The sequence below is a fragment of the Zootermopsis nevadensis genome, unplaced genomic scaffold, assembly GCF_977971745.1.
Source record: "Zootermopsis nevadensis isolate Lab colony 2312 unplaced genomic scaffold, Znev_1.0 Znev_ptg000017l, whole genome shotgun sequence".
Classification (NCBI taxonomy): Eukaryota; Metazoa; Arthropoda; class Insecta; order Blattodea; family Termopsidae; genus Zootermopsis; species Zootermopsis nevadensis.
The window spans coordinates 13,960,053-13,978,688 of record NW_028259149.1 but is presented as its reverse complement, the minus strand read 5'-3'; the positions used below and the strand labels follow the sequence as shown (position 1 = coordinate 13,978,688).

Here is an 18,636-nt window from a genome sequence, read left to right as displayed (position 1 = left end):
AACCCAGAAGACAGAAATCTTCATACTCTGATGACGGAGGCAGTATGACCTCTGAAACGTTGGTAAACATCGACCAGACTACACGGCGCAACAACCCAGAAGACAGAAATCTTCATACACTGATGACGGAGGCAGTATGACCTCTGAAACGTTGGTAAACATCGACCAGACTACACAGCGCAACAACCCAGAAGACAGAAATCTTCATACTCATCGCCCTGATGATGGAGGCAGTATGACCTCTTAAACGTTGGTAAACATCGACCAGACTACACAGCGCAAAAACCCAGAAGACATAAATCTTCAGACTCTGACGACGGAGGCAGCGTGACCTCTGAAACGTTGGTAAGCATCGACCAGACTACAGGGCGCAACAAACCAGAAGACAGAAATCTTCAGACTCAGTTTGTGTACACATCTGCATCATCACCCACCTTCGGCCAGCGTAGACGGACTGGTTCAGGTTGACGTAATTTCTTTCCAGTGTTCCAGTTGAGAATGAGTGGATCTTGCTTCCACCTCAAGCCACTCCCCATTTTCACCAATAATACAATATACAGCCTTTTTTTCAGATTATTACAAAGGGTTTCCTGTATTGATATCAGTTGGGCTATCTGACGTTGGTTACCAGGTGCCCTCCTCCTCCTCCTCCTCCTCCTCCTTTCCGAAGACTGTCACATCAGCTGCATTAACATTTTTATTGTAGATCTGGTATCAGAAGTCTCCCAGTCAAGGTCGACAGATTGATTCAGACCTCGCACGTTTTCAAAGAATTTGTGTGCCACGCACAAAATGAACCCCTGGCCCAGTGAAAACAAAAACAACTCGTCTGTTTTCAGCTTTGTATTTACAAACGTAATGTGCCTTATTTTCGCCCTTCCTCGTTTACGTCTCAGTTTGTAATGGAAGGCTTGTTTTGTGTTCTCACATCGTCCGTTCTTTGCAGATGTCTGTTCTTTACTGACTACGTTCCACTGCAACATTCTTAATACTTGAGCTCGTTTTGAAGATCTTATTTCTTCACACTTAGCAATTTGATGACAGATGGAGCCTTTGAAATTCCATGCATTTATGGAAACGTTCGTGTTCGCTCTGACCTCTGTTACAATTGGAAAGTAAAAGTTATGAATCGCTATTCACGCTATTAAGGAATGTTTAAGTTGGAATGTGTATAATAATAGACATGCAGGGAAACGTTATCGGTTTAACTGTAGTTATCACGCCTAGTACCGGACACAAAGGGAAGTGTGCAGGATATAGGAAACTTAGATATCAGGCGGTCGGAATGGACCAACCACAACACATCCTCATGAATGAACGAGAGGCAATGTTTGGCGTATTGGATAATAACAATTTGGCCTGTTATACAACAGCAAAAATAATAATTATAATACCGACGAAAAATTTGGTAGCGCCGTGTAGTCTGATGGGCGTTTACCGACGTTTCAGAGGCCCTTGCTGCCTTGCGAGTCTATCGGACTACACGGCGCTACAACCCAGAAGACAGCTGCCTTCGTACTTACTTTATAATCCTTTATACTTGCTTTACTTATAACTTTTCCCGGTGATAATTCAGCCGGAGCGTGAAACTGACTAATTACGGTCATATAGTTATTTTTTAACTCTAGTCTACCTTGCTACGGTGGTCTAGCGGTTAGAACGCTGACCTTGTAATCCTGGGGTCTCGGGTTCGATTCCCGGGGTTGCCCGAATTTATAACTTGTGTTGGGCAAGGCCGTGGTCTAGGCATCACGGAGTTTTCCTCCGGGGGCTTCCCCGGTTTCTCCGTGGCATCCCAACAATTACTCCATTCACACACAGAAGAAGGCAATGGCAAACCACTTCTGGATCATCTGCCAAGAACGTATATGAACAGGTCCCAGTCCGAGAAAAGGATGCAAGGATCCTGTTCATATGGACCTGTCGTCAGAGAGAACACTAAATAAAAGTCTCTGTACAATCGGCTCAACGCCTATAATATATGCCTATTTGACACCACCTTAAATTCTACTTCTCTCTGATTGGTTTTACTTTGTCGAGTATTTAACATAAGTTAATTTTCTTGTATACCAATTTACCATATTTGAAAGTTCCTGTCTTCATACAGTTCAACGGGATGAGACCCATACGCATAATGATCTTAGCCATTGAGGCTGTGAACTGGATCGAGGTGGCCTCATTATAGGATTAAATTATTACGTTCACAATAAAAATGCGGAACATTGGACAGCTGAGCGACTGTAAGTTGCTCCGCCATCTGGTCAGGTACACGGAACTGGCAGTGTTAAGTAAAGCAGGAAGCAGGGGATTGTCTCTCTGTTGGTCAAACTCCAGCAGTCGCCTGCATCTAAATGAACCATACGCTGAGATCAGCAGACGACCCCAAACTTGACCTCTGCCTCCTGAGATTGCTATCATATTCCGTGAACCATATTTGTGCAGTAAACAAGAAGGGAATATCATGCATAACGCTTGTGACATTCCACCTAAGAAGTGAGTGTTGCACGCGCTAGACACGACTGGAAATAAGACATGCAATAAGAATTTTGTGAAAAAAAACTTCCGGTGAACATTTATTGGCAAACTTGGGCCGTGTATGGGAGACGATAATACTGAAATGTTTTTTTTAGAAAAACGCTGTACTATGCTAACTGGGCTGTGCAGTTTTCAAGACAGATTCCAGGGACTCGTTCCGTTTAATTAACCGCAGGGAGTGCTTTTGAACATTTCAGTATTGACTGACCATTTCTTGTTTGTGTGCTGGAGTTCAATGCGTAATTACGTCTTTCTCGGATGAGACGTTTCGCAGAAAGCCAAAGTTACACGCGTGTGTGAATCTATAAATGATGTGAATATCTTATGTTCTGACATCTTAGGCCAAACTGCCTGTCCCTGAACCTTCCAGTGTTCCATAGTTTCTTCCAGCGTTCAGAATGTCCTCGCTCCAGCGGCTTGTATATGCCAGAGTTTGCTTTGGTATTCAGTTTATTCATGTGTTGTGTAGCCAACTCTTCCGACGGTCTATCAATTTCACAGACAATATTTGGAACCAATAAAATCTTCTCGGGCAATCAGCCGCGTTAAATGGTTACCGTAGTAAACCGACGTTTCGTTAACAAACTCTGTCCCCATCTTCAGAGTTCTGATGTGACTGGATCCTCGAAAGTCAAGGATCCAATCACATCAGAACCCTGAAGACGGGGACAGTTTGTTCCCGAAACGTCGGTTTACTACGGTAACCATTTAACGCTGCTGATAGCCCGAGAAGATTTTATTAATTGTACTCGCCGCGAAAGTCTCAAATCCAATATTTGGAACGTTTTAAAATTTTCCTTAATGGCTGTATTTTCCCGGAAAACCCAGAAGCTTTCCTGATGGCAACACTCTTTAAGTTCCCCACTAATCGGTGGTTACTCGTCTGCTTCACTCTCTGGATATTATTCCCGGGAACTAAACCCCGATCGTCCAGCCCATAGCCAGACAACTGACTAATAGATCAATAATAGTTACTGTCTGATGTAAATAAAAACAGGAAATACCACAACATGATCCACAGTTTTATGAATGATTTTATATCACTGATACTGCAGCCTCCCTTGGCTGCAGCTGAGATAAACAAGCAACTTCGCTGTTAGAGAATGAATGGACCGATGTGAGAATGAATGGACTTTTCCAACAGACGATAAGTACTACTCGTGCTGAAAACATTAGATTCAGATGAAGTCGTAACTTGCAGGATTACAATATCTACGTTCGACAAACAGAGTGCTTAATGGTGGTGGCCTTAGCGATGTTATCACTGGTCATCCCACGCATTAACCTCGGCCATGCACTTCGTGTGTGTTGTATGACGGACGCAGCGAATATAGTAAATACGTCTTCGTTTCTCTTTTCCCTTTATTAGTCCAATCTTCTTTTCTCTTTCCAGGTTTTGGGAACCTAGTTCATATTCAAATCCCCTATTTTAAAGAATTATGGCAATAAATATTTTAACCGATAGAAACATTCACACGAACAATCCCGAACGGGGCTCGAATAAGCGGCTCCAGTGTTGTTGACTCTGCCGGAAAACCATGCTTTACAAACGTACATCATCCTCAGTGTAACACGCTGTTTAATTTTACTGTTACGAACATTCCACTTATTTTCAACACGCCACAATGTTTTTAGCTCACTGATAGAAGCACGAGCTTTATACAGTTTACACAAATCTGTGGGTGGGAATGCAATAGTGTTTCACATGAACTTCGTATTTACACTGAGCTATACAGACTTCAGGCCCACCAACTGTGACTTGCGAAACAGGTTCTCAGTAACATGGCCACTAGGACTGTCGGAATGTATTGGTAGAGATCTGTGCAGTTTCAGGCTTCAGCCAGAAATTCTTCAACTTTGTACGTCGGTACTGTGTGACTTCATCTTCAACCTAATTTTATCACTACCTAGAAGTTAGATGCGTTTCAGCTTGGTGGGATTATCCTCAGTGGCTGTGTTAATTCAACCTTGAATGTTAAAATGCATTCTCCTAAAAATTGTTAAACGTCATAAATAAGGCCAGTTTTACATTAAAATTGCAATTAAATACTAGTAAATATAAGTTAAATATACATTACACATGTTTTATAATACATCGACGTCAACCATTTTGTTAACTTCTGTCTTGGAACATTGTAAGTGAACGGGACTGAAATTCGTCTGGTATAATACATTGAAAAGAACTTCTAGTTAGTAATAAGAGTGGTTGGAAAGTTTTTCAGTTTTGATTTAGATCATAGGTAATTTTATTTGCAAAACCGCGTTCGTTTATCTTAGAAGGTACTTTTGTTCAACTGAAACTCACGTGGTCACACTGTAACAAGCAGGTCTTATGCACTATCGATGTTAGTATCGAACTGTGAGTGAGACATTCTGCGCATCTAGGCTCACTCAGAACCCTAGCTAGAATAAACGTTGGCTATATTTGGACAAAATAACAAGCTGCCGATCTTCCTTTTTTTTCTCTCTCACTCTCTCTCATTCCCAAGAGTTTTGTGTTCTGGTCGCATTAGTGCTCGAGGCGCGGTGTTGCAGTCTGCCAGCTTTACAAGTTGTTCAATTAAAAGAAGTTAGGCTGAAGAGAAAAGCGAGACAAGAAACGTAACAAATTAAACATCATAATAAAAATAACAAGTAATGTTCTAAAGAAGACCCGATGAAATGATAAATTGAAAGAGGAGGCAAGGTCACTCACTGCATTCTGTAGCGAGATTGGTCGTGGCGGTGGGTCGTGTCGGCCTGGAGGAGGGGAAGAGGAATTTCAGAGGCATTGTCCCTCAAGTACAGCGGAGCCCCTAGTGATTCTCACCGACTGACGAGAAAGTCATATGTTATGTAGTTAGCACTTTAACAGCCGAGTGTGAGAACAAGATGGCGAAAGGAACTCTTCACTTGCGAAAACGAACACTAAACTCCTTGTGCATTTTAGGGTTCCGAAGTAACAGGATTTTCTAGACTGTCGCTGACAAGGTTACTGGTTGGAGGACCAGACTTAGATTCCTGGCAGGAGCTGTTTAATCGCGACACCGGTCAACGTAAATAGGGATACCATTTTGAAATGCCGTGTTTATCCACGGACATTTTAAAATTTATTCGTAAAGTGCGAAGTATAAACAACTCGCATTGCATTTACTACAAATAAACAGGAAAATGTTTTACTCGTTGGTCGTTTCCGCAAATATCGTAATAAATCTTGAGAAACGCTTATGCATTATTTATTTTAGGGGTATATTTTCGTTATATCCGACCTACTCTCCATCTTCTAGCTGTTTATGTCATCGCAAACATTATGGAACTGTATAACTGTATGAAGCAAAGTCCTCCTTGGGAAGCCAAGAGTCGCTCAGTTAATCAAGAGATTTCATACCTTTTGTGGAACGCTAAGATCATTACCGCGTGCACACGAGCCAGCGTCCGGTCAGTATCCTGAGCCCAAGTTCGAGGCCCCGTGTAGCATTTCGTAACAACGAGGAGCTGTTAACTCAACGCCCAACCCTGAAGCCAGGTCGGCTGTCTGCGACTGCGTGTTCAATGCGGTCATAGCAACTCCCATGTCTGCAGGCCTTCTCTATCCATAATCTCAAGGCGCACCATTACGCGGTTAGATGCCATCCATAAGACACTTTTTATTTGTACACTTTCACGAAATATCAAGGAAGCTGAAATAGGCTGGTAATGTAACACGCAAGGAGAAGATGAGATTTGCACGGTTGGAAAACCCAGACGCAGATGAAATGGATTTCATATTAATCGGGTGTGGGGGTGGATTCGTCTGGCTCACGGGTTCGTTTGAATTTAGTAATGACTTTAAGGTTCACAAAAGACGGAACATTTTTCACTAGCTGAGCAACTAGTAGTTTCCAAAAAATTATGGTTCCTTGTGTGCATTATGTGCCTAAAAATAAGTGAACGCTTTGGAGTGATCATACATTTCCTTCTGTTTTCCCTTTTTCCTTCATCGTTGTCTTGTCTACTCCTTGTTTCCTCCACAGACGCTGCTGATTCTTGCAGTACGGGATTCAAAAGCGCTAGAGGACTCTTGACAGTTTATCGCTCGGTGTCTGATATGAACATGACCAACAGTCGGACCAAGAAAATTTGTGGCTACGAGCCTGACGACGCAGGTTCATTTCTTTATAAATGGCATCCCTGGTACGTCCAGGCCGGCTTTGGGGTTCAGACGCGTATCGAAAGGCCACCGACTGCCAAGGCTCTTCGCCAGAGGTAAAACTGTTCTGATCGCGTAAAGCTTTGTTCCCGCCGCCGCTGCTGCTTCTGAGCTTGGCCGTGGTCATCTCCAGGTCACCGGGTCACCATGTGAGTGGTGTGGGTTTGAAATGAACAAGTGGACGGTCTCACCACATGGATATGCGGGCCACAAAAATTGTCAGAATGCGAAAAACTGAACTGAACACGGTCATCAAGGCGACAGACTGGAATTTTAGTGACTGAGCTGTTATGGTTCACACTACGCGACGTGTACAAGTGGTAAAAGAGTCGTTTAGTAAATCAAGAAACAATTAGTATTTCTGGCTACGTGTAAATTATAACCATTCAAGAATGGGAGATGTTTTCAGCATCCTGTAGAGTGGAGATGGTTATTTCTTCATGGTATGCGATGATGGAGGGGGTTGTGGAATGTGGGCGGTCAACCTGTTCAACGAGGTATAGTCCTTGCCCCCCCTCCCCCACTACCAACCTCGCCTACAGTTTTCTGAGAAGTTACTTGCAACCCCCCCTCCCCCCCACTAAGGAGAGAGACCTAGACGGATCTGTAGTTAACTTTGGCGGTCTATTCCCATACCTTATCTACCGACCAAAAGAAGAATGAGGGGTCTGAGAGGCATTCCTGTCAGCCTGTTTGGAGTGCAAGAGCGACCCAACTGCTGACTGAGGGACGAAATGCGGAAAGGACCTGATGTGAGAGGGAAAACACAAACAGAGGCAGAAAGGAAATACAGGAGTGACCAAGGAAAAGAGAAAATGACGGAAATAAAGAAGACGGGGGAAAGAGTAAGGAAAGAAAGAAAACTAATTAAAGACGAAGATAATGAATGTAGAGGGAGTGTTTAAGGGCTCACTTCTCTCTCGCCCGTTAAACACAGGGAACGTAATTTTTTCGACGAAATCTAATCAATACGATTTTAAACATTAACTGACAAAAAAGTGGATAACAGAATACAAAAACAGAAATTACACGACTGGGGAAACTGCAAAGAACGAGCTCCAAGGTGACACCAAAACAAACTGCGCGCCGGAAGGAAGACGCACTTGTGAAATTACTGTTTTGAAGAAATTACTGTCTGTTCCTAAATTCTTCATAGCAGCTGGGTCTCGAGATTTTCTTCAGTTCTCAAAGATATCTTCTCCCCAACTGTGTTCTCCAGTGTCCACTTACTTGCATTGTAGCTGATCATTTGGTACTCTTCAGTTTATCGGTAATATTTAGAAACACGTTTTCCTGGTGATCTCGACTTTACACCCAGGAAAGGTCGTATAAACATCATCTGTACTATTTTCAAATGTCTCCGAGATGTCGGCATATCGAACCGGAAGCGAAAATATACTCTGCAAATCAAATTTGTGTAAGGACTACAAAGGCCTCAGTATCTAGAAATCAGTTTTGTATGTCATGCTGAATGTATATATACATACATAGTTCCAGAAATTCTTGAAAATCAAATATTCTATAAAGTGAATGTTAGAAGGAAACCATTACGAGGCGTTGTTGAATTATAGATATAAAAACGCGGAAGCTATTAAATTATAGATGGAAGGAAAGTTATTCAACTGTACTTATTTTCCATTTGTACAACAATTTCTGTTTCTTCATCGACGACGGGATTTTATTAAACAAATGAACCTCTCAACACAATATTTTCCTAGTATCCACATTAATATAATTCTTTCATCCATCGGAACACCGATGTTTCACCAAGTGCCCTCTTCTGTATCGGCTTTCTAATTAATACGATGTCATTTTGAAATAATATAAACAGGTTAAGTATTAATTAATTTGATCTCATGATCTGTCATGGCATCTGTTTAATGTCGAACTTCAGCTTTTGGGGATGTGCCACGTCGAATGTTTAATATTTTCCAACGTTTTGGCAAACACTGGTGTTGTCTTTATCAGGGTGAATACGTAATAGTTGGGCGTGTTTGGAATCCTTATGTGTGACAGGTGGATGTTGGATTTGATGCTGATTGGTGGAGTACATATCCTAGTGCCAGAATTATTTGACATAAGACTCATCATCTGGATCACATTCTCCGATAATCCTGGAGGATGTTCGATGCAGGTAACAGGTTTCAAAATTTGGCCGCGCATAGGATATTGATACTGAAATAAATCCGCGGATGCGAGAAAACGCGGACAGCAAAAGCGCGTACAACGAGACACCCGTATTCTCAATTTTCGCCTAATTGTTTCAACTGATTTCTTAAGATTATTATATAACTGAACTTCTGTGCACAATAGTCTAAGGTTAATGCAAGATAAAACAGTGCAATCCCGACAGTCTGGCGAGAAACTGTCTGCCCAAGGAATGTGTATGATTAACGCAATGAAAATTACAACTTACAGATTAAGCTCTACGATTTATGAGACGTTGTCAGGTATCGCGTAAGGGTTTTGTTGGTGGCGGGCACGAAACACACCGTAGGGAAAAATACACATGGTACATTGGGGAAAAATATATTTAAAGTTATGGAATGTGAAGATGAGCGCCGTACTGAAATATAATTCGGTCAGGTGGCGATAGAATGATCGCATTCAGTAGTAGTTATGTTTATCATGATTCGGATGTGTACTACGTGCCCCATTTATGCCTTGCTCTTTGATTTGATCACACTAATAACATTCTGAGAACAGTACAAATTATGAAGCTTCTCATTATGTAATTTTCTCAAACTTCATGTTACTCCTCGGAATGTTCTTCAGCACCGATTCTCGAATAGGTATCCATAAATTCATGTAATTTCTTGATTTACCGAATAATCATCACCTAGCGTACCGTAGGAGGACTTTACTATGTATCTGGCCGTATATACCTTAGCCCAGATATTATGCCTTATCTAGGCTGCAATAAATATATCCAAACTTCTGGGAAACTGCAGCACTGCACAGCACAGGCTATGCTTTGTGCTGTCAGATGTTTTTATCAGTTGACAAATAGGACACAAGGTGAGACGGCGTTCGCAGGCACCACTCGAACCACGTCCCCGCCAGTGTCGATGTCTGTATTGGTTCCCAGTATCTTACACCACGAAGCATTCACTGAACAGATGGGTTGGGATTCAAGTACTGATATGCAAAAAAGCAAATCTGTCTTTATACAGTGATTCTGCCAACCGCGGTTTCCTGTTCATTCACAAAACTCAAGCTACGTACACACCTGACATAAAAACTGTCGCACCGTATTGGTAATTTGGAAGCTAGAAATGGGTTTAGAGCGACATTACAAATCTGCACCAAGCAAATATTGTACGGAAGTCGTTAATTATTTCCTTGTATACAAAAACAGCCACGGTGGTCTAGCGGTTAGAACGCTGGCCTTGTAATCCTGGGGTCTCGGGTTCGATTCCCGGCGGTGCCCGAATTTATAACTTGTGTTGGGCAAGGCCGTGGTCTAGGCAACACGGAGTTTTCCTCCGGGGGCTTCTTCCCCGGTTTCTCCGTGGCATCCCAACAATTACTCCATTCACACACAGAAGAAGGCAATGGCAAACCACTTCTGGATCATCTGCCAAGAACGTATATGAACAGGTCCCAGTACGAGCAAAGGATGGAAGGATCCTGTTCATATGGACCTGTCGTCAGACAGAACACTAAATAATAATAATATACAAAAACATCGCGGTATGATGCTATTTATACAGGAACTTATTTCTGCATTGTCTTCCCCGATGAAGTAGTCGACGCTCATCTTGCCAATGATCAACTGCTTGACTTGCTAAGTTACTATCAGCTTGTCAATCACTGTTTTGTAGTTAGCTGTCTTTGAAGAAAAGGCTATCTTTGGTTCTTATAAACTTGCAGTGAGAACAAACACACCCAATGTTAGAACTGGTCCAGCTATTTTTCTAGTAACACATCATCGCGAGTAGTTTACCCAGGACTTTTATTGTAGATTGTTTATTAAGACTTATCTACCACCGTCAAGTTTACAACCACCATAATCTGCGTCAAGAGGTTGTTAAAACGTTACCTCTAGCATTCAGGTGAAATGTAAACACTGGCACCTTACTTTTGGGTATTTTAACCGCGGGTACCACACTTTCTGTTCTTGATATAGTGGAAGAAACATCGTACAGGGTGGCACAACTGACTCCTAAACGGTGTTACATGAAACTCTTGGTTTCCATGCGAGATTCCCGAAAGTTCCATAGTCATAATTAGGATTGCTAAGCTAAAAACAGTTAAAAATTAGTGTAGGATTTGAGGCTTTCACGGCGGAGAGTCTGAATATGGCTGTATTCTGGGTTGTTGCGCCGTGTGGTCCGGTAGAAGTTAACTGACGTTTCAGAGGTCCTTGCTGCCTCCATCATCAGAGCAAGGATCTCTGAAAAATCGGTAAACTACACGGCGCAACAACCCAGTTAAAAACAACAACGCGTAAATAACCACAAGTGGAATAGAGTGTATTTAAAGTAAATTATCTGCGATTTTGCGTTCCGTACTTCATCGGTGTCATTGCTAGTTTACTAATTTTACAAATCCGCTGTTACAAAACTAATCCCACTGCAGAGTTGGCTAATCTTCCTTCCATTTCCACAAATATGCTTGATAATATTTACTTTACGTCAGGTATCATGCTTTTTGTAGTTGGCTGTTTTACGAAGAAGCGAGTTACTTCTTGAGCTCCGGTTTCAAAATTTCTGTGTAGAATCACAAAATTAAATTTACTTTTGAGGAGTCATCGGAGGGTATTGAGAACGGGATGCTGAGGTTATGATGGTAGAGGAAACAGCATCTTCAAGAGCTCCATTGCTCTGAACCATTTGACACATGTAATCAGGATGATAAAAACAGTATGTGATGGGCGGGGCACGTAGCGCGTTCCGTATCACAAGTATGAATTCTGCTATTAAATCTTAAAAAAAGCGAATTTTAGTATCAGCTGCAACTTGCAAAGTTTTAAACCAAAAGCTGATTCTGTCCCCGATCTGCTGTTACGTTATCCCATGGTAAATTTCTGCTGTTCAAATTCCACGAGAAATATGTTTTCAAGCTTTCGGCGAAACACGTTTCTTCTTCGACGCGTAAAATGGTAGACGCTACTTCGCCGAAAGCCGTAACTACAGTCACGTATTGACTGAGGCCATTTTTGCGCAGACAGGTGTTGAGTTGAGTAGGTGCATCTTGACCCCGGCACACAATGGCAGCCGTCCTACATAATTAATACACATTAAAATTGGGCGGTGGGTACCATCTATTCAGAATTCACTAAGCATAACAGTTGACATGATCTGACTGTTTATCTCGAGGTCCATATTCAGAAAATACCTGATCACTGACGACAGTTTCGTGTTTTTCCTCCATAGTAAGAAAGAGGCCAAGGAATTTCCTGATACAGTAAAACCCCTCAAGTTGGACACCCCTATATCCTGGACACTCCTTTATATTGGACACTTTTAATTGGAACCGGGGAATATCCTATAATTTTACATGTTCACAATACCCTATATCTTGGACACCCCTTTATCCTGGAACTTGAACACCACTTTTGTTGTAAGTTGGACAGGTTCATGCACTTAACTTCGATGCTTTTCAGGGAAGCTTTTTAAGTTACATATTTTGTTATTTTGAATTTCTGACTGATGAATGCCTCCTCTCTGTAGGATTATCTTATGAACATTGAACACATCATTGGAATGCATTTCAAGTGTTTAACTATTCTTTTGCTGAACCCTTAACTGGACTGCAGTATTGCAGAAGACACAGTTTTAACTCCGTCAGTACTGTGCTTGAATTTGAGTTCAGACTGTGTTAACAGAAATGAAATTTTTCTTTTTGCGATGGGGAGGCGAAAATTGGTGGAATTAACTTTAGAAAATGTTATTGACGCTGTAGACCACAATCTGATTTTTATCTTTCCCTCTATCTTGGACACCTGTAAGTTGGACACATTTTCGTGGAACCCCAAGTGTCCAACTTAGAGAGGTTTTACTGTATTATGAAACCATAAGGTTCATCATGATAACAAAACCCTGCCAGTGGATCTTTAATCCATTTTATATCCGCACATACTACGTTTACGGGATAATTAACACAGCTAATGTTACGGAGATCTTGGGTTCAGATCCCAGCACTTCAAAATTTGCCACCACCGTCGTCATTAATAATCTAACCAATGACTGATTCCGGCATGCAGTTGAAAAGTCGTTTTATGACTCTACAAATCAATCATCACAGTTTACACGTATATTAATATTGGAGTATGTTATCCACCTACGTCTACGTCGTGGGGGACATAAGTTACATAGAGTGCATTTAACATTATGACCGGGAAACCTCGAGGAACGAAGCCACGACGGGCGCCTACGCAGAGAGAGGATGCTGAAGTGGATGAATGGTGTGTGAGGGTATGGCTCAGGGTAAGGTTCCACAAAAGCAGTGATTTTCTTCAAAAGCTCAGCAACTATCAGTTTCGAGAGGAAGATGCCGTTATTAAAGACGAATGAACGTTTTGGCCTTTGGGAGATACGGCGAAGAATGGAACACGACGAGGATATGTTGATGATTTGGTGGTTGCAAAATACGGAGGAATTGGTTTTGAAGACGTATCAGGTCGTATTCATGAATGAGACTAAAACAAGAGCTGAAAACGAAGCTGGAGGACAATGAGAGGAAGGATGAACGGGAGTCGAAGAATAACGAAGATAACAGCAAGATAACATGAAGAACGAAAAGAAAGAAATGGTATGGGAAATAGGAGCATGGAAGGAGGAAGACGAGTAGAATGATGTCATAGAAGATGAAGGGGAAGGTGAGAGGGCATGTTGTTTATATTTATGAAATTATTTTAATCGGCTTTCACTCTGTTCCCTTTGTTTCCTCGTCTGCCGAACTTCCCGAGACGTTCATTCATCGCTTTTCCACGCCACCCAGACTCCTACAGATAAAACGACGGTCTGCAGACCAAGAGATAGGCTTGGCTCTCCTTCATTTACATATTTCATTGAAGAGATGAATGGGCTGACGCTAAAGAGGACATTCACCTCCAAGTAATTGTTTCTGTATGAATGGTGACGTCACCAAGATTGTCCAGCCTATCAGCTGGTTTGCAAGACGACAGATCTGAATGCCAGTCGAGCCGAAGAACTCTTTGCACTTAGTGAACCCAGCTGTTCGTGACCACCAGTCCATTTGTCGATTTATTTTGTTATTTGGGGGCATGCACTAAAAGTTGTCAAATGATTTCGTTTCTAACCCACTTTCCTCTTTATGTGGTTATTAACGACATGACAACTTCGGAAATGAAGCCATTTTAGAACAGCGGAAGATTCAGTTAATCGGAGCTGCTGAAATGGTTCGAAACAAAATGTAACAAGGGAAAGCAACAGAATACAGTATACAAGCCAAGCAGGGGAAGGGAATTTTTAAAAAATACCACTGCAGAGGTGGCATGTTGCTGTAACAAGCCAAATGTTTGATACTAGACGGAATGATAATGATTTTGATGATAACTCCTATAAGGCGTATGCGAAAATTTGTTAGTTGGACAGAAAAAAGCACATTTTAATTTAAAACCTCAATGTATTGTGTGGATTTAAATCTTCGTAAAATCTCACCTGCCAAGTTCGGTTTGGAGAGGAAGCATAACACTCATTTTGCATAAAGGATTCTATAACATGCTAAGATTTACAAAACATAAAAAGAACCTTACAAATTATCTGACAGCTACTTCATGATTTGAATTTATGAAACTGAGAATTATGCACAGAAATGGACGACTAATTTCTGTGCTTCTAATGGCATTCATATAACATTATTGTCGATGGTCTTGTGAGTTTGTGACGCCGTGTTGACGTCTGGCATGGTACTAACTAATCTATTTTAATCCAAGGCGCAGGGTGTTGAAAAGTTAACAGTTACTCAGCTAGTCAATAAATGTCTATGAAGTTCATTACTGTGTTCAGAACAGCCCGCTAGGGGACCCTGTATTGCGCCGGTTGTACCTAATTCACAACTCAACCTAATTCTCTAAGATATATTTAAATATCTTACACTCGTTTACGCTTATGTCATTCAAGTCGTAACTTCCTTCAAGGTTTCCCACTTAGGTAATTCGTATGCAATTCCCATTATCCCACGCGCGGTACTCTGCATGTCCCACTCATTTCTCCTGGTATTACGTGAAGGGATACAAATCAGGCCACGATAAATGCTCATGTAATTACCTCCTGTTTCGTAAGTCCAACTACTTTGCTACACGAGATTACTCAAAACACATCGTACTCGGATTTCTGTCTTCCGGGTTGTTGCGCTGTGTAGTCTGGTCGATGTTTACCAACGTTTCAGAGGTCATACTGCCTCCGTCATCAGGGTGATGAGTATGAAGATTTCTGTCTTCTGGGTTGTTGCGCTGTGTAGTCTGGTCGATGTTTACCAACGTTTCAGAGGTCATACTGCCTCCGTCATCAGGGCGATTCATCAACCCAGAAGAGAGAAATCCGAGTACTCACCGCTGTGAAAACCTCACATCGTACTCATTTGTCACTAACTGAAATATCAGAACTGTTACACTAAATCTTATTCTAGACCCCACGTTTTCCCGGTTGAAGTTCAGTGTGTGACTTCTGTTTTCTTGGATGAATTGCGTAGTATACTGAAGGTCATTCAACCATTCGGCAAACATTGCAGTTACCATCTTCAGGGTGAATGTATTGGTTGGGTGTTTTTGGAAAGATAAATGGAGCAGGTGACAGGTACCGAGGAGCGGGCTGTTATCCAATCGGTGACGAGCACGTGATTGAGGAAAGGAAATGTTATAGAAATTTTTAAATTCATGTGGGAGGAGAAAAGGTGATAAAGAAGTTTTGGTGATCATGTGAATCTGGAAAAGAGCTGATGGAGAACGGCAGTTACGTGGCCGAAAAGAGAAGTTGGGCGACCTTCAACGTTGACGAGGCTCATCTTCGAGACCAAATAGCACAAATCTTGATTAGGAAGTAGGATCTGCTGCATAATTAAGCACTGTTTCAGAAGTCGTAACTGTAGCATTAGAAATTCGGCATGTAAGAGTAGAACTATACATACACTGAAAGAAAAGGTGTGGATCATGGCTATCGCTAACCAGACGTAGGACACAGTGGTTTTATGATCAGAAATGCAAATCAAAAGCAGGGAACCCCTTCACAGCGTTACGATAACAGAGATTATAATTTATGCATAACATCACACAGTCAAACATTCTTTTATTAATATATTAATTATTTTGCAGAAGTTAGAAATATATTGTTAAAATAATCTTGTTTCAGAGGTGGGAGCTGTTGGTTCTGTCAAAGTTGAAGTGGGACGTTGCTGCTGTTACACCCCAGGACTTCCTCCAGCACATTTTGGTGAGACTCCCAATCGACCGAAATACGTGGGACGCACACATGATACACAGACACGCCCAGACGTTCATCGCGCTCTCGACCAGGGGTAAGTAACTTACAGGGCAATGCTCTAGTCTTAATTGCAGCTGCGAGGAAGAAAACAATAGCTTCCTAATTTACACTCTTCGCCTGATATGACGAAGATGATCATCACATTAAGAAGGCTGAGGTGTGTGGGGCATGTGGCACTCTTACGAAAGATGAGAAGTAAGGTCTGGGCCTTTTAACCTGTTCCGATCTCCGGGTTAGTCGGAACTGTTCCTTCCACCTCTTCGATGGTGGACCAGCTTCCAAGGTATTCGATAAGTCGGCATTCTTAAAGTATGTTCTGAGTAGTTAAGGTGGCATTCTTTTACTTTGTCTCCTTGATTAAATGTATTTCATCCTTGTCTAATATCTGTACTTCTCTTTTTATCCACTCTTTAACCTGCCACTGATCTAAGGAATCTCGTTTTAGAACATTCAATTTGTTGCAGCTGTGGTCTGGTTGAAGCCCAGCATCCACTGCCATATAAGGGAGGTGGTACTTCTGTAATTTTGCAGACCTTTAAGATTTCCTCTTGCTGAGATTTATTAAACAGTGTGCGATAAATACACAAATAATTGAAAGTTCCTAAGGAAATACATAATTCAGATATAAATAAATAGGACGTAAGGATGTGGACTGGATTCAGCTGGCTCAGGATGAGTAGTGGCTCTTTTGAGAACGGTATGGACTTTCTGATACCATAAAAGTAGAATAATTTCTTGAAGAGCAATGCAAATACCAGTTTCTAAAGAATGGCCGCGCTCCATTGACATTGTAAAAAGATGGGTTCAGAGAAAATCCGTGCTGCTGGATGGAGCACTAGTTAGCAACGTGAAAGGAAGTGAAGCCAAGGCGAAATGTAACAGCTGTGATAAGGCATGGACCAACTTGGAAGGCGCGAAACTGCTAACCAACTCGATTATCGGGGGGCCTAGAAGCATTGCGACACAGTTGCTGACCTTACTGCTGAAATTTCCTATAAAAGCAAGTTCTGAGAGCCCCAAACGTTGATAAACTTTCATTCAAAGGTTCCATTTCATATGCCTATAGCAGTAAGATTTATGAATCAATACATATAGAATTACGTCGAAGTCTGAAGGTTTCTGAGGATGATGTGTGTGCAAAAGTGTTCTACTGGACTGTTTCCATCGCATAAATCAGCAATAAAATTACAAAACTACATTTCGGAAACAGAAATCTGCTTCCGTCTTCAGGTAGAAAGGGGGAAGAGCTAGCCTCTCACCAGGTCCAGGTCGACCACAAATCAAGAAAACTTGGATTTATTTTAGTAAAGCACAGTTAAGTAAATGCCAGTTATTCTGAACAACTACAGACTTATATAATTATTTATTTCGACGCCATATTCCGAAATCCTGAAAGGCTTTTTGACATCGGTGTAGGTGGTGAGTAACGAACACACAATTTTGGTTGCAAAACCGAGTCATAGACTTTATTTAACAGCGTTACGAATAAGAACGTTTGGCAATTGCCATGTTACTACACACGACATATCTCGTTTTGAAAGCTCATTAATCAGCATTTACTTGGCGTTTGAGAGCAATCAAAGGAACGTAACAGACAACAGGTTTTCTATACAGAACGTACACAAACACCAGCAGGGATGGGGTTAAAACTGTGAAATTTGTAAGCACCACCCAGTGTCAATGTGTTTAAAACCGAAGCAGTATTTTAACACAGCACATAAAAAGGTCTGTAACTACATGTGCAAACCGGATCTAATAAAAACGTTATGTTTTTATTCAAGGTCTTTAACAAAAATAAGAATGAAAGAAATGAAGGGTCAATGTATTTTTCTTGGTTAATACAAGCCGTCTAAAAAGTTGCCGACCACACAAGGCTAGATGGCAGTCAGTTCAGCGACCTGAGGCACTACGTCAGATGTTAGCCTTGGTACGATTCGCGAATCAGCAGCAGCACGAGGCATGCTACAGTCTGTGCCGAAAGCATCGGGCAGCCGTGTTAACTGACAGGAAGCGAGGCCTGCCAACTGCAGGGTACGTGCGAGACAAAGACAGAAATACGAAAATTGAGAAGGGAAGAGAGACAGACAGAAGGCAAAAAAGTAAAGAATGAAAACAGGGAAAATGGGGATGGAAACAAAAGAGAAATTGACACGGAAATAAAGCTAGGAAGAAGGAAAGGGAGCACGAGGAGGACACTAAACCCGACTGATACCGTCGTCCGGGTTATGTTGGCCAGGGTCTAAATCTGACCTTTCCCTGCCATCTAGTGCCCAGGTGTTTAAGTCTGCCTCCATGCCCCCTATACATCTTCATAGCGTGGTACAGCGGCGACATTGCATTTTAGATTCCAAGAATCAGACCCAAAAAATTTAGTCAAAATCTTCGTTTTATGGAAATTTATACTCGAGTTCTTTCGTCGCTGATGAAATGACCTTGACAAATTAACTTGTAAACGGCAATAAAAATTTCAGGGATTTGGAGAGT

General features: G+C 41.7%; 2 protein-coding genes across 2 annotated transcripts in view; one reads left to right on the top strand and one right to left on the bottom strand.

The window, feature by feature from the left end:
• LOC110829056 (splicing factor YJU2) overlaps positions 1–18,636 on the bottom strand; it is a 159,502-nt gene that overhangs the window by 116,948 nt on the left and 23,918 nt on the right. The gene's annotated exons all lie outside the window — the stretch shown is intronic.
• Positions 1–18,636, top strand: part of LOC110829058 (G1/S-specific cyclin-D2) — a 42,213-nt gene that overhangs the window by 3,418 nt on the left and 20,159 nt on the right. The window contains exon 3 of the mRNA XM_022062364.2: positions 16,021–16,186. Within this exon, the coding sequence (XP_021918056.1) occupies positions 16,021–16,186 (166 nt within the window). The remainder of the gene's footprint in view (positions 1–16,020; positions 16,187–18,636) is intronic.